At 44.9% G+C, this 16,727-nt stretch overlaps 1 protein-coding gene across 1 annotated transcript in view; it reads right to left on the bottom strand.

Moving 5' to 3' along the window:
* LOC126412044 (N(4)-(Beta-N-acetylglucosaminyl)-L-asparaginase-like) overlaps nucleotides 1-16,727 on the bottom strand; it is a 174,853-nt gene that overhangs the window by 67,205 nt on the left and 90,921 nt on the right. Inside the window, exon 3 of the mRNA XM_050081424.1 lies at nucleotides 14,817-15,042. Coding sequence (XP_049937381.1) covers nucleotides 14,817-15,042 — 226 coding nt within the window. The remainder of the gene's footprint in view (nucleotides 1-14,816; nucleotides 15,043-16,727) is intronic.

The raw sequence follows: 16,727 nt of genomic DNA, 5'->3' as shown, positions 1-16,727 counted from the left end.
TCTTCTGATTGAACATTATGTTGTTCCAGTATTTGTTGAACTTGTTGTTTGATGTTTTCTAATTCTGACTGGGGTATCCTGTAATTTTTTATTATCACACGGATCTGATCAGCTAGTCGTTGTTCTGGTAAAAATTTTAATTCTGGGTATCTGGTAATAAATGTTGTGTATACTTGTGATCTGTATCCAGTTGTGTTGGTTCCTAAGTTTGTTGCTTGGTAATAACAGAACATGAGGTGTCTGTTAACTTCATCTGACCATCTCATCCTCTGTCTTTGTTTTCCTCCTAGAGAGGTTGCAGGAAGCATATCCTGCAAAACACCTCTATTTGGATTTAAATCATTTTCCGTGTGGCTAGCAGTGTCGTTACCATTGTGGACGGGCATAGGGTTCAAGCGTCGTCCCCAACCAAGACAGCGCTTGTCCGAGGCTTCATTACTTCTGTCCTGAACCAACTAATCACACTAAAAGGGGGGTTAGCCCTATTAGTGGTTTGTTCTTTTCGTCGCCTTTTACGACTGGCAGAACATACCGGAGGCCTATTCTTTTCCCGGGCCTCCACAGTATTATTATTATTACTTTCCTTTCTCAGACGTTATGTCTGGTTCAAAATGGAAAGTGATGCGGACCTTGATCAAGCGTGACTTCCTTTTAACTATACAGTGTATGTTACATTGCATTTAGGAACTTTCGGGTAATTGAACATGCATCAATAATTACAGATTTCTGTAATTGTATATATATGGTTGGATGTAGCTGTATTGTGTTGATGTACTGGTGGATATTGTGTGGTATGACTCCTGTAGTTGATAGTATAATTGGTATGACATCAACTTTATCCTGATGCCACATATCCTTGACTTCTTCAGCCAGTTGGATGTATTTTTCAATTTTTTCTCCTGTTTTCTTCTGTATATTTGTTGTATTGGTTATTGATATTTCTATTAGTTGTGTTAATTTCTTCTTTTTATTGGTGAGTATGGTGTCAGGTTTGTTATGTGGTGTTGTTTTATCTGTTATAATGGTTCTGTTCCAGTATAATTTGTATTCATCATTCTCCAGTACATTTTGTGGTGCATACTTGTATGTGGGAACGTGTTGTTTTATTAGTTTATGTTGTATGGCAAGTTGTTGATATATTATTTTTGCTACATTGTCATGTCTTCTGGGGTATTCTGTATTTGCTAGTATTGTACATCCGCTTGTGATGTGATCTACTGTTTCTATTTGTTGTTTGCAAAGTCTACATTTATCTGTTGTGGTATTGGGATCTTTAATAATATGCTTACTGTAATATCTGGTATTTATTGTTTGATCCTGTACTGCAATCATGAATCCTTCCATCTCACTGTATATATTGCCCTTTCATAGCCATGTGTTGGATGCGTCTTAATCGATGTGTGGCTGTGTTAGATGGTACGTGTGCTTGCCATGTAGTGTTTTCTTTTTCCAATTTACTTTCTTTGTATCTGTTGATGTTAGATGATCTAAAGGGTTGTAGAAGTGGTTATGAAATTGCAGTGGTGTAGCCGATGTATTTATATGAGTGATTGCTTTGTGTATTTTGCTAGTTTATGCTCGTTCTATAAAGAATTTTCTTAAATTGTCTACCTGTCCTTAATGTAGGTTTTTTTATGTCGATAAATCCCCTTCCTCCTTCCTTTCTACTTATTGTGAATCTTTCTGTTGCTGAATGTGTATGATGTATTCTATATTTGTGGCATTGTGATAGTGTAAGTGTATTGAGTGCTTCTAGATCTGTGTTACTCCATTTCATTACCCCAAATGAGTAGGTCAATATTGGTATAGCATAGGTATTTATAGCTTTTGTCTTGTTTCTTGCTGTCAATTCTGTTTTCAGTATTTTAGTTAGTCTTTGTCTGTATTTTTCTTTTAGTTCTTCTTTAATATTTATATTATATATTCCTATTTTTTGTCTGTATCCTAGATATTTATAGGCATCTGTTTTTTCCATTGCTTCTATGCAGTCGCTGTGGTTATCCAATATGTAATCTTCTTGTTTAGTGTTGGTTTCCCTTGACTATGCTATTTTTCTTACATTTGTCTGTTCCAAAAGCCATATTTATATCATTGCTGAATACTTCTGTTATCTTTAGTAATTGGTTGAGTTGTTGATTTGTTGCTGCCAGTAGTTTTTAGATCATCCAGGTATAGCAAATGTGTGATTTTGTGTTGGTATGTTCCAGTAATATTGTATCCATAATTTGTATTATTTAGCATGTTGAATAGTGGGTTCAGAGCAAGGCAGAACCAGAAAGGACTTAATGAGTCTCCTTGGTATATTCCACACTTAATCTGTATTGGCTGTGATGTGATATTATTTGAATTTGTTTGGATATTAAGTGTGGTTTTCCAATTTTTCATTACTATGTTTAGGAACTGTATCAATTTAGGATCTACTTTGTATTTTTCCAATATTTGCAGTAACCATGAGTGGGGTACACTATCAAAAGCTTTTTGGTAATCAATGTATGCGTGTGTAGTGACCTTTGTTTAGTTTTAGCTTGGTATGTCACCTGTGCATCTATTATCAGTTGCTCTTTACATCCTCGTGCTCCTTTGCAGCAGCCTTTCTGTTCTTCATTTATAATTTTGTTCTGTGTTGTATGTGCCATTAATTTCTGTGTAATGACTGAAGTTAATATTTTGTATATTGTTGGTAGACATGTTATGGGGCGATAGTTAGCTGGATTTGCTGTGTCTGTTTGATGGTTGGTTGTTTGAGGTTTAAGGGACCAAACAGCAAGGTGTTCAGTCCCTTGTTTCAAATAGGCTCCATTCCGCTAATGGGACATCTCAGTAAAGTCAGGACTATAAAATGGAAAAAGGGAAAAACGTAAAAGGGCAGTCACGTTGTCATTGGTAAAGAAAACAAAATGAGGGAAGTCGGAAAGAGAACGAACCCAACACTATGCTGAAGCAGCATAGGCAAGACCACCTGTGACTTAAAAGGTACAACTGCTATAATGTAGAAAGTACGTATGGGAATAGAAAGACTAACCAAGCCTTTAAAAAAAAAGGGTAAAAACAGAGTAAAAGGGGAAGAAAAGAGGATTCCGGTCAGGGAGGTGAATCGGGAATCTCCGAACATTGCCTACAGTGAGAGACACCCAAACACTCACCGCCTGCCCCAACACCAGAGAGAGATTAAAAACCTTAAAACTGAGAATAAAAACCACTCTCCCAGAGGAAACCGAGAACCAGAGAGATCACCTGGGAATCGTCAGCCAACATCAAAGGTAAAGTGGGGGGGGAGTCTGTACTTAGCACGCAGAGCCAAAAGAAGGGGGCATTCAACCAAAATGTGGGCTACTGACTGGAAGACTCCACAACCACATAGGGGGGGTGGCTCATCATGCAAAAGAAAACCGTGGGTCACCCTGGTATGGCCAATGCGGAGACGACACAGTGTGGTCGAGTCCTTTCAGGAGAGGCAAAAGGAAGAATGCCATGGGCCCGGTGTCACCTTAATTGCACGAAGTTTATTAGACAGGGGAGTAGCCTCGCAAGAATTGGCCCATGACTGTGCGAAGTGGGATTTGATCTGAAGCCGTAAATCCGCTGCAGGAGGGTTTACAGAAAACGGGGGGTAAGTAACTGCTCCCCCAGCCAAACGATCAGCAAGAGCTCATTACCTGGGATACCCATATGGCCAGGGACCCAAAGGAAGTCAATGGAACAAGCAGCACGGTGAATATCAGCGAGATGGTCATGGATGGAAGAGACCAAGGGATGGAGCGAAAAACACAGGTCAATAGCAAGAAGGCAACTCATCAAGTCCGTACATAACAAAACGCGGTTGTGTTGGGATTGTTTAATAAAAGGTAAGGGCCTGGGAAATTGCCATCAATTCCGCAGTAAACACCCCACATGTAGGTGGCAGCAGATGACTTTCCGTTCCAACAGAGGACGTGAAGGCAGATTAAGAGCCATCAGTGTAAAAAACAACAGCATCTCGAAACTCCCATAAAATTTGGTGGAAAAAGAAACGGAACACCACCGGAGGGATGGAATCTTTCGGACCTCAGCGGAGATCCATCCGAATTCGAGGCCGAGGAACTAACCAAGGAGGGGTGGAGGGGAGGGAGCGAGGAAGACAGGACAAAGAAGGAAGCTGAAAATCACGGCAAAGAGACGCAAGGCGCAGCCCAACCGGTAAACCCGTCCGAGGGCGGGAGTCGCGTTGGCGACGTCCATGGTCTGGGAACAGGATAGAATAGGAAGGATGAGTGGGAGATGAGCGGATAGTGAGGGCATAAGACACCAGAAGCTGGGACCGCCGAACAGAAAGGGGGGGGGGGGGGGGGGGGGGGGATCCCAGCTTCAATCAGGAGACTATCAACAGGGCTAGTAGGGAAGGCACTGGTGGCCAAACGAATACCACGATGGTGGACTGGATCCAGCACGTGCAGTGTGGAAGGAGCAGCTGAACCATAAACTTGACAACCATAGTCCAAGTGAGACAGAACTAGAGTACGATAAAGATGGAGGAGGAGAGAATGGTCCGCACCCCAAGAGGAGTGGGCAAGGAAGCGAAGGACATTGAGTTTACGGAAACATCCTACCTTCAGGAGTCTGATATGGGGCAGCCAAGTGAGCTTGTTGTCGAAAAGAAGACCCAAGAAACGAAACTTTGGGACCACAGGCAATCTTTGTGCAGCGAGATAGAGCTCTGGATCAGGGTGGATCGTAGTACGGCGACAGAAGTGGACCACTCGCGATTTTAAAGCAGAGAATTGAAACCCGTGTGAGAGGGTCCATGCAGAGGCACGCCGTATAGCTACCTGGAGCTGCCGTTCTGCAGATGCCATCGAGGAGGAACTAACCCAAATGCAGAAATCATCCACATACAGGTCAGGGGTGACCAAGGGACTGACAGAGGCCACAAGTCCATCGATAGCAATGAAGAAAAGAAGGACACTCAAGACAGAACCCTGTGGGATGCCCGTCTCCTGGATCCGTGGAGAACTAAAAGCAGTACCAACTCGGACTCTAAATGACCGATGGATCAGGAACTGGTGGATAAAAATCGGGAGTGGACCACGAAGACCCCACTGATGAAGGGTAAGTAAGATGTGATGGCGCCAGGCCGTGTCATAGGCCTTGCGAAGGTCAAAAAACACTGCAACCAAATGGCGGCGCTGGGAAAAAGCCTGCCGGACTGTGGATTCCAAGCGGAGTAAATGATCGATTGGAGACCGTCCCTCTCAAAAGCCACACTGGTAAGGGGACAAGAGATCCCGAGATTCGAGGACCCAATTGAGCCGACGGGCTACCATGCATTCAAGTAACTTATAAACAACATTGGTCAAACTAATTGGCCGATAGCTGTCAACAGATAGGGGGTTCTTACCAGGCTTAAGGACAGGAACCACTATGCTATCCCTCCACTGAGAAGGGAGGTCATCCTGGAGCCAAATACGGTTAAACACCCGAAGAAGATGTTGCTGTTGAGGAGCACTCAGATGTTGAAGCAGTTGGTTATGAATGGAATCTGGGCCAGGGGCCGTATCATGAGAAGAAGATAGAGCAGAAAGAAATTCCCATTCAGTAAAAGGGTCGTTGTAAGATTCTGACTCACAAAGGGTGAAACATAAGATGGAAGCTTCAGCCCGCTGTTTTTGATGAAGGAAAGCAGCTGGATAGGAGGCTGACGCTGATGCCACTGCAAAATGGGTCACTAGATGTTCTGCAAGAACTAATGGGTCCGTACAAATGCCATCTGGGAGGTGAAGGCCTGCGAGGGTGGACTGCCGATGGCAACCTTGGAGAGAGCTCCCAACATATCTGCTTGCTCTGTTTGATTAAATAACGGGCTTTAACGCGAAGGCGTTTAAAGGTAGTAAGGCTGGCTACGGATGAGTGCCTCTTAAAGTGTTGCAAAGCTCGATGGCGATCACGGATGGCAATGGCAATGGCCGTACTCCACCACGGGACTTGCCGGCGATGAAATGGTCCAGATGAGCGCGGGACAGCAAGGCTAGCAGCGCTAACAATCGCGTCAGACACGTCACGTAGAATGTCATCAATACAACCCAACAAAGAGGGAGAAAACGCGACCTGTGTAGTGTATAGAGGCCAATAGGCGTGTTGGAAAGACCAATGACGCAACCTGTCCATCGGGGAGCGGGAAAGGAGCGTGATAATCAACGGGAAATGGTCACTATCACAAAGGTCGTCGTGTGGCGACCAGTGTAATGAAGGGAGGAGAGAGGGAGAAGAAAGAGAAAGATCAATGGCAGAAAAGGTACCATTACCGGCACTGAAATGAGTAGGGGAGCCATCATTAAGAAGGCACACGTCGTGGTCCGCAATAAATTGGTCTATAAGAAGACCTCGTCTAGATGGAAAGGCACTGCCCCACAAAGGATGATGAGCATTAAAATCCCCAAGGAGGAGGAAGGGAGGAGGAAGTTGCTAAAGAAGGGTGGTTAAGGTAGCAGGTGTAAGAGTCCTGTCAGGAGGGAGATAAAGATTGCAAACTGTGATTGCAGAGTCGAAGTGGACCCTAACAGCAACCGCTTCCAATGTAGTTTGAAGAGGAATCCACGTGCTAGCAATGTCTGTACGGACCAATGTACAAACGCCACCAGAAGCCCGCAGGGGTCCGACCCAATTTCGACAGAAAACACGGAACCCACGGAGGGTCGGTGAGTGAGCATCAGTAAAATGAGATTCCTGGAGAACCACACAAGCTGCAGAGTAGGACGAAAGATGAGATTTCAATTCCAGAAGGTGACGATAGTATCCATTACAATTCCATTGGAATTGGTTTAAATGGGGGCTGAACACTTTAAATCCAGTCATACCGCTGGGTTCCCACCCATCACCGACAAGGAGGGGGCGACATCCATGAACGACAGGTCAGAATCCGGTTGTGAAGTCGGGGAAGGGACCTCCGGTGACACCAGAGGCTCTTTGTCCCGGGACTTATGTTTCTTCTTCCATTCAGGCTGAGATCGAGGTGGGCTGTGTGGCATGAAGGGGCCAGCTGCAGCAAGATCAGGAACACTTCACCGGCTGGGGAGGGGGAGCAGCGCCCATAGGAGAAGGTGTGGGAGCCGCAGGGGAGGGGGGGAGGAGAGGGGTCCGGGAAAGGGGTAAGGAAGGGGGAGGAAGGGGTGAAGATGTAACCAAGGCGTAACTAGATGTCAAGGACACAGGGTGGAGTCGTGCATATTTCTTACGGGCCTCTGTGTAGGTTAAACGATCGAGGGACTTATACTCCTGTATCTTTTTTTCTTTCTTATATACTGGGCAATCTGGTGAACGTGGAGAATGACTACCATGACAATTTACACATACAGGAGGGGGAACACAGGGACTCCCCTCATGGAGTGGACGTCCACAGTCACCACAGAGAGGGGCCTGTGAACAGCGGGAAGACATGTGTCCAAAACGCAAGCACTTAAAACACCTCATAGGAGGGGGGATGTATGGCTTCACATCACAGCGATAGACCATAATCTTAACTTTCTCAGGGAGGGTATCCCCTTCAAAGGCCAGGATAAAGGCACCAGTATCAATACGATTGTCTTTAGGACCCTTCTGAACACGCCGAACAAAGTGAACACTCCGCCGTTCGAGATTGTCCCGAAGTTCCTCATCAGTTTGAAGGATGAGGTCCCTGTGAAAAATCACACATTGTACCATATTTAGAGACTGGTGGGGGGTAATGGACACAGGAATTGTGCCAAGATGGGTACAGGCACAAAGGGCCGCAGATTGGGCAGCTGAAGCAGTTTTCATCAGCAACGAACCTGACCGCATCTTGCTCAGGGAGTCCACTTCGCCAAACTTGTCTTCAATGTGTTCCACAAAGAATAAAGGTTTCACACTGGTGAAAGTATCTCCATCAGTCCTGGTGCAAACTAGATAACGGGGGAAAGGTTTGGCCCCTAGACGACGGGCCTGACCCTCTTCCCAGGGGGTAGCCATGGAAGGGAAGGCCGAAGGGGCAAGAGAAGCAGCACTTGAGGAATCAGTTCCACGCAGAGAGATGGCCGCAGAAGAACGGCCAGAGTTCTGGACCCGTATGCGTTTCATTTGCATAGCGTCCGCCCTGATACCACCCACTCCAATCAGGGGCTCTCCTCACGGGCGCCACCCAGCCACAGCAAGGGCCGTCTGGCACAGCGGCCATTGCCGGGAGTTCCGATGCTCCAGGATGACGAGCAACCACTCCAAGGCATGCATGAGGAGGTCACAGCTCAGGTATCAGAAGTGTGATCCCTGTGTGTTCAGGGGGCTCAACCAAAAGGGTACATAGTGACCCCACCACACGGGCTGGCTACCGTGCTGGCTATGCACCCTAGTATCAGACAACGACGTGAAAGAAAAGGTGGAATGTACTAGGAGGGCGCACGTCGGAGACACTAGGTAAGGTGCTCTTCCCCAAATGGCTCACACTACGGAGGAGAAATTTTGTAATGGAGGTCAAACCCCAGAGGGGGACCAAGGAATGCCAAAAGGAGGAGATGATTACGCAACAAAGCCGAATTGGAAAACCAACAGAACCAGGAGGATAGCGGGGCCAACATAAGCAGGGATACCAAGAGAGGGAGAGGAGAGGGCGAGGGGAAAGGAGGGGAAGGGAAAGGAAATGCAGCCCTCGAGAGAAAGAAGGCTGCAATGGCTCGGGGCCCCGTGCTCGCCATGCACGTATCCACAAAAGAGTTTTGGACCCCCTGGGGGGGGGTGTCTGTTTGATCTTTAGGTTTCAGATAGGTTATTCGATGTGTAAGTGTATCAGGGAATGTGTATGGGTCTGCAAGGTAACTGTTAAATAATTAATATCTAAAACCAAAGATTATGAGACTTACCAAACAAAAGCGCTGGCAGGTCGATAGACACACAAACAAACACAAACATACACACAAAATTCTAGCTTTCGCAACCAACGGCTGCTTCTTCAGGAAAGAGGGAAGGAGAGGGAAAGACGAAAGGATGTGGGTTTTAAGGGAGAGGGTAAGGAGTCATTCCAATCCCGGAAGCGGAAAGACTTACCTTAGGGGGAAAAAAGGACAGGTATACACTTGCATACACACACATATCCATCCACACATACACAGACACAAGCAGACATACCAACAATTAAAGGGGACAGCCATGGGTACCAGGATGGCCCCCTCGTACGCCAACCTATTCATGGGTCGCTTAGAGGAAGCCTTCTTGGTTACCCAGGCCTGCCAACCCAAAGTTTGGTACAGATTTATTGATGACATCTTCATGATCTGGACTCACAGTGAAGAAGAACTCCAGAATTTCCTCTCCATCCTCAACTCCTTTGGTTCCATCAGATTCACCCGGACCTACTCCAAATCCCATGCCACTTTCCTTGACGTTGACCTCCATCTGTCCAATGGCCAGCTTCACAGGTCTGTCCACATCAAACCCACCAACAAGCAACAGTACCTCCATTATGACAGCTGCCACCCATTCCACATCAAACGGTCCCTTCCCTACAGCCTAGGTCTTCGTGGCAAACGCACCTGCTCGAGTCCGGAATCCCTGAACCATTACACCAACAACCTGAAAACAGCTTTCGCATCCTGCAACTACCCTCCCGACCTGGTACAGAAACAAATAACCAGAGCCACTTCCTCATCCCTTCAAACCCAGAACTTCCCACAAAAGTGCCCCACTTGTGACAGGATACTTTCCGGGAGTGGATCACACTCTGAATGTGGCTCTCCAGCAGGGATACGACTTCCTCAAATCCTGCCCTGAAATGAGATCCATCCTTCATGAAATCCTCCCGACTCCACCAAGAGTGTCTTTCCGCTGTCCACCTAACCTTTGTAACCTCTTAGTTCATCCCTATGAAATCCCTAAACCACCTTCCCTACCCTCTGGCTCCTACCCTTGTAACCGCCCCCCCCCCCCCCCCCCCCCCCCGGTGTAAAACCTGTCCCATGCACCCTCCCACCACCACCTACTCCCGTCCTGTAACCCGGAAGGTGTACACGATCAAAGGCAGAGCCACATGTGAAAGCACCCACGTGATTTACCAACTGACCTGCCTACACTGTGAAGCTTTCTATGTGGGAATGACCAGCAACAAACTGTCCATTCGCATGAATGGACACAGGCAGACAGTGTTTGTTGGTAATGAGGATCACCCTGTGGCTAAACATGCCTTGGTGCACGGCCAGCACATCTTGGCACAGTGTTACACCGTGCGGGTTATCTGGATACTTCCCACTAACACCAACCTGTCAGAACTCCGGAGATGGGAACTAGCCCTTCAGTATATCCTCTCTTCTCGTTATCCGCCAGGCCTCAACCTCCGCTAATTTCAAGTTGCCGCCACTCATACCTCACCTGTCTTTCAACAACATCTTTGCCTCTTTACTTCCACCTCGACTGACATCTCTGCCCAAATTCTTTGCCTTTACAAGTGTCTGCTTGTGTCTGTGTATGTGCGGATGGATATGTGTGTGTGTGTGTGTGCTACTTCCAGACATTAGCACAATAAACACACACATGACACTGTCTCTGGCTGCCGAGGCCAGACTGTGAGCAACTGCACATGATGAGAGAAGAAATCTGGGTGGTGGAGCTAATGAGTTTGCTGTGTGTGTGGGGGGAGGGGATAGCAGGGTAGGGGTGAGAGACAGTAAACTGCTGTCATACAGGGATGATACGGAAGAGGGTAGGGTAGGGCAACTAGGTTCAGTTGGGAGGTAAGACAGAGGGAGAGGGAAGGGAGGCTGGGGGAGGTAGTGTAAAAGGAGAGAAGACTGTGGAGTGTGTTGGTGGAATAGAAGGCTGTTTAGTGCTGGATTGGGAGCAGGGAAGGGGATAGGCAGGTGAAGGACAGTAACTAATAAAGGCTGAGGCCAGGGGTGTTATAGGAACGTAGGACATATTGCAAGAAGAGTTCCCACATACACAATTCACAAAAGCTCTTGTTGGCAGGAAGTATCCAGATGGCACAAGCTGTGAAGCAATCACCCAAGTGAAGAATGTTGTGTTGTGCTGTATTCTCAGCAACTGCTGGGTCTAGCTGTTTCTTGGCCACCGTTTGTCTGTGGCCATTCATGTGGACAGATAGCTTGTTGGTAGTCATGACCCGCTTGTTGGCAGTCATGACCACATAGAATACAGCACAATGGTTTCAGCTTAGCTTGTAGATCACATGACTACTTTCATAGGTAGCCCCACATTTTATGCGATATGTGATGCTTTTAGCTGGACTTGAGTAGGTGGTGGTGGGAGAATATAGTGGAACATCTTGCATCTATGTTTATTACACGGATAGGAGCCATGAAGCAAGGGGCTGGGAGCTGAAGCAGAGTAGGTATGGACGAGGATACTCTGTACAATCAGTGGGTGGCAGAAAATCACTGCTGGAGGTGTGGGAAGGTAGTGATTGGGACATTTCTCTTTTCAGGGCACGACGAGAGGTAGTCTAAACCTTGGCAGAGAATGCGATTCAGTTGCTCCAGTCCTGGATGGTACTGAATCATGAGAGGAATGCTCCTCTGAGGCCAGATGATGGGATACTGGAAGGTGACTGGGGAGATCTGCTTCTGTATGAGGTTGGGAGGGTAATTTCAATCTGAGAAGACCTCAGTGAAACACTTTGTATATTTCGAGAGAAACTGCTCATCACTAAGGATCTGACAGCCCGGGGTGGCTAGGCTGTAAGGAAGGTATTTTTTGGTATGGAATGGGTGGCAGCTGTTGAAGTAGAGGTACTGCTGGTGGTTGGTAGGTTTGATATGGATGGAGGTATTGATGTAGCCATCTCTAAGGTGGACGTCAGTATGGAGGAAAGTGGCTTGTTGGTTGAGGAGGACCAGGAGGAGTAAATGTCAGAGAAGCTGTTGAGGTTCTGGAGTAATGTGGACAAGGTGTCCTCATGCTCAATCCAGATCACAAAGATGCCATCAATGAATCTGAACCAGGTGAAGTGTTTTGGGTTCTGGGTGATTAGGAAGGCTTCCTCTTGTTGGCCCATGAATATGTTTATCCACAGAGGCATCAGTTCTTTCCCAAAGCCTTACCTTTTGCTCTACTCCCAAATTCAATCATGCTGAACTTGTTAAATAGCTTCTCTTCTTCTCCTGGTCCCTACAGTGGAAACACCTCCATCCCTACTGATCACACTCAACCCATAACCAGTACTTAACCCTGCCTGACACAGTTCACTCCACCATCCAACTGTGATCCACCCCCACAACCGCCCGCATCTCGTGGTCGTGCGGTAGCGTTCTCGCTTCCCACGCCCGGGTGCCCGGGTTCGATTTCCGGCGGGGTCAGGGATTTTCTCTGCCTCGTGATGGCTGGGTGTTGTGTGATGTCCTTAGGTTATTTAGGTTTAAGTAGTTCTAAGTTCTAGGGGACTGATGACCATAGATGTTAAGTCCCATAGTGCTCAGAGCCATTTGAACCATTTGAACCCCCACAACCCCCTAATCATCCCCTGATAACTTTCAAGAATTTCTTAACCTCGAATCTTGCCTCACCATCATTCCCCAAATCCCTCAACATGAGAGCTAATATTACATCTGTAGAGAGAACTGCAATCCACCACTTAAAAATTAATCCAGACCTTATAATCCTGCCTGCTACCAAAGGCTCCACCACTGAGGTTTCAAACCACAGGGATTACCTGGTGGAAGGACTCTACCAGCTGTCAGATTTTTCCACTTACAAACACTGTTACAATGACCCCATTTCAGAAACTCAGTAGGAACTACAGTCTCTCCTCAAATCCTTGGGCCCTTCCCAGAACCTCTCCCTGGAGTCCGTCTCTCTCGTCATCCCCACCACTCCCTGCTCTCCTACCTTCTACATGATTCCTTGTCCCTAAATACAACAACCCATGACACCCCATTGTGACCAATTACTGTGGCCCCCACTGAGAGAATCTCTGCTCTTGTAGACCAACACGTTCAGCCTATTACTCACAACCTGAACAGCAGATTATTGACACAGGAGAGAGGGGAAACTAACAAAAATTTGACCAATAGATGGGACTATAAGCATCAGAATATCTACAGTGACAGATGTGCAGTACACGGCTATTCATTCGTTTGCATCTGAGATAACAACATGACTGTCTCCAAAGCTCATTTACAAGAACACTGACTGTGCGCCAGTAGCCATACAGATGTTCTGGACACTCAAAGATATAAAAGTGGGCAGTCTGATGTCTGCTGAGGGTCTGGTAAAGATGATTACAAAATCTGAAGAGACAGGTTCTGACAGAGGAAGGAAAGCAATTGAATCAACGTGTACCAAAGACATGGCCACAGCATTGCAGGAGGGGTCAAACAGTGATATGCAGACATGAAGTGCATGAAGAATAGCCCAAACATTGGACATGCCTGCAGGCATGATGCACATAAAATCCTATGAAACATCCACCATTTCTATCCATAAAAAATCACTCATATTCACAAGTTGCTTCCTGCTGACCTGCCAAAAAGACAAACATTTGCTATGGAATTTCTTGCTCACATTAAGTGGACATGAATGGTCACAGAACATTCTGTGGACAGATGAAGCCCATTTCCATCTCCAACTACATGTCAATACACAAAAACGTACAACACGAGCAATGGGAAATTCAGATACACATCAACCGGTACCACTTCAGTCTGCAAATATGAGTGTTTTGTGTGGGTTGACAGCACGTTTATCACAGAGCCGTATTTTAACGAGGAGATGAATCCTGTGGCTCCTGTTACCTGTACCATCACTGGTACATGCTATGAAAGTCTTTCGTGCACCAACATCATCTCAACCACTCAACCAAATGGACAGGATCATTTTTAAGCAAGATGGCACTCCTCTGCACATTGAACAGCCAGTGAAGCACCTGCTGCAGAAGCATTTCAGAAATGCTAGAATTATCAGCCATCATTTCCCTATGGCCTGGCCATCTGATCACCTGATCTTAATCTATGCCATTACTAGCTGTGGGATTATCTGAAAGGTGATGTATTCAGTGCTCCAGTTATGATTGTAGCTGAACTGAAGGTACATATTGCGCAACACACTCTGAACGTGACCACAAGACACTCTGATTTGTTCTGGAACATGAGATTTCTCAGTTTCAGCTGGTGACAGGAAATAATGGACAACATACTGAACATATCTTGCACTAGTCTCATGACAATTAGAAACTAATGTCATTTTGCTTTCTATTGGTTTTCAGTCCCAGGACAATGAAAAACTGAAGTCATTTTACTTGACTGTTGACTGCCAAACTTGTGCAGTCATGCACATTCAACAATATGTATGGTATAATGTGCAACTCAAACCATAGCCACTGTATTGTCATTCATTTGTCATTTGTGGTCAACCTCATTTGTGTTACGATGCTTACAGCACCATCTATTGGTCAAATTTTTTTTTTAACCCACGACATTTCCCTCCATGTCAATCATATGCTGTTCAAATTTGACATCATTCAGAGCAGTGGTTCTCTTCTACAGTGTTTTGAAAGTGGAACTTTAATTACAGACTATCTTTCTGGCTAAAAGTATGACTGGACTTTAACTACTAAATGAAATCAGTTGAAAAAATATAAAGTGTTTAAGATCAAACTAAATCTAAGGTGAAGGGACAGAACTGAAAATAGTGATGTGATACTTCAAAGAAAAAGTGAGGAACACAAAGAGGTGCTGTTTTAAACATAAATTAAAACAAAAAAACATGTATCTTTGCAGATGTTGTGTGCAAGTGTAGTGCAAAGAAAGGTAAAGTACAAGAGAAAAGGAAACAGAGGATGGATCAAATCTGTCGCAGTAGTGATACCATGAAAGTAATTTATTCAATACCTGCCAAAAATTTGGTTGACAGCTGTTCTCCTTCCATTCCTGCCAAATGCTTCTTGAGTTTTCAGTCTGCAGACTTTCTTCTTGAAAGCCCATTTCAATAGCAAATTCTGTTGCTTGGTCTCCAACAAGTAAAGAGTGCCGAGTATTCTCAAGAACATGTCGAGCTACGGATATTGCCGGTTTGATTCGTCTGAGTGCTCCTACAGCTCCAATATTCATATCTGTACTGTTATGTAGAAAAGTTTATTATTTTCATTTCAATATGGACTTGTGTATTGACCGTTATTGTTAGTCAGTTAGTTAGCCAGATAGTTCATCCATAGATCATTTACATATTCAAATTTGACAGAGAAACAAGAAATAACCCATTAACAGCTAATTAATTCGTAAATACTGGTTTACTATTACAGACAAATGTCTACATCTACATATCTTGTAACCCTGCTGGGTGTATTGACAGAAGATGTGAAACTATTGACAAGCATCATTATGTCAACGTCCAGTGAGGAGGCTGCCAGCAAGGAAAACATAGGGCTTGCCAACCTTAGGATGTACCAAAGGGCTCTTTGTGTATGCCGACAGTCACGGAAAAGATCTATCCAAACGTTTTCATGAAATTGTGCATTCAAAGCTTTCAGTTTTCGTGAAAATCAAGCCTGGTGCAATGTTAAATACAGTGGTGGAGAATATTACAACAGAAACAAGTCAATTGAACAAAGACACTCACAATGTGGTTATTGGCGGCAGCAATGGCATAAACAAAAACGGAGCAAGACAGCCCTGCGACGTTTCCGTAACATATTACCAAAACTATTTCAATCGAATATTGTCATCACAAACGTGCCAGTGCAACACGATTTACCACTGTGGTCATGCGTAAACAGAGAGATTCAACACTACAATTCTGAGCTAAAGAAACTGTGTGATAAATTTAGCCATGTACATTTGATAGACTTAAGTAAGATGAGTCATGATGAACACACAAAACATGGATTCCACTTTAACATGACAGGGAAGGCCAAGCTAGTTTCCCACATAAGCAAATTCTGTGAGAAAGACAGTGTGGAGAAAGTTCCAATTGCTCTGGGCTACAACCACGCGACTTTTTTAGAATAAAGGACCATAATAATAGTTTTCAGGAATGTATTTCAGATATGACTGAGTCCTGTTCAAGCAAAGAAAAGCCAGGCTGTGAAATAAGTGATCAGACAATGCAGGACAGTTCTAGAAAACCAGTGTCATAAAAAGTGTAACTCAAACAATTTTGATCATAGAAGATGGTAAATAAATAAGAAGGGATAATACCCTTATAGTTAATGCACTTAAATGTGCAATATCTCATAAACAAACTAGACATGCTACAAATATTCATAGAGGAACACTTGTCACATGTACTAGTAATGACAGAACATGGGCTAAAATGCAGTGAAATAATATATTGTAGATTAGAAGGTTACATACTAGTAAGCAGTTATTGTAGGCAAAACCATAAAGGTGGTGGTGTGGCAGTTTATGTTAATAAGGATATATAAGCTAAAAAAAATTCCCTTTCTTGAACACCACACCAAAGAAGGGTCAATTGAAATGACAGGTATTGTACTCCACAGTAATGATCTTAAGTTACCAAAGCATAAAGTGATTGGAGTATATAGGCCACGAAATGCTGATGTAATGATGTTTATGGATAAACTTAGTAGTGTTGTTGGTCAGGCCGGTTCTAATGACCTTACTATATTAGGTGACTTTAATATAGATGCAAACTCAAATAGTATAGTAAACTTGAAACTCAGTGATGTACTGACCTCATACAATCTTGTAAATATAGAGAACTCTGACACCAGAGTAATGGACACATGTTCCACTAGAATAGATTATGCTATAATCAACAAAGATGTTATAGATAAGGTAAAT

The sequence above is a fragment of the Schistocerca serialis genome, chromosome 7 (assembly GCF_023864345.2).
Source record: "Schistocerca serialis cubense isolate TAMUIC-IGC-003099 chromosome 7, iqSchSeri2.2, whole genome shotgun sequence".
Taxonomy (NCBI): domain Eukaryota; kingdom Metazoa; phylum Arthropoda; class Insecta; order Orthoptera; family Acrididae; genus Schistocerca; species Schistocerca serialis.
This window is presented reverse-complemented; position numbering and strand designations above follow the sequence as displayed.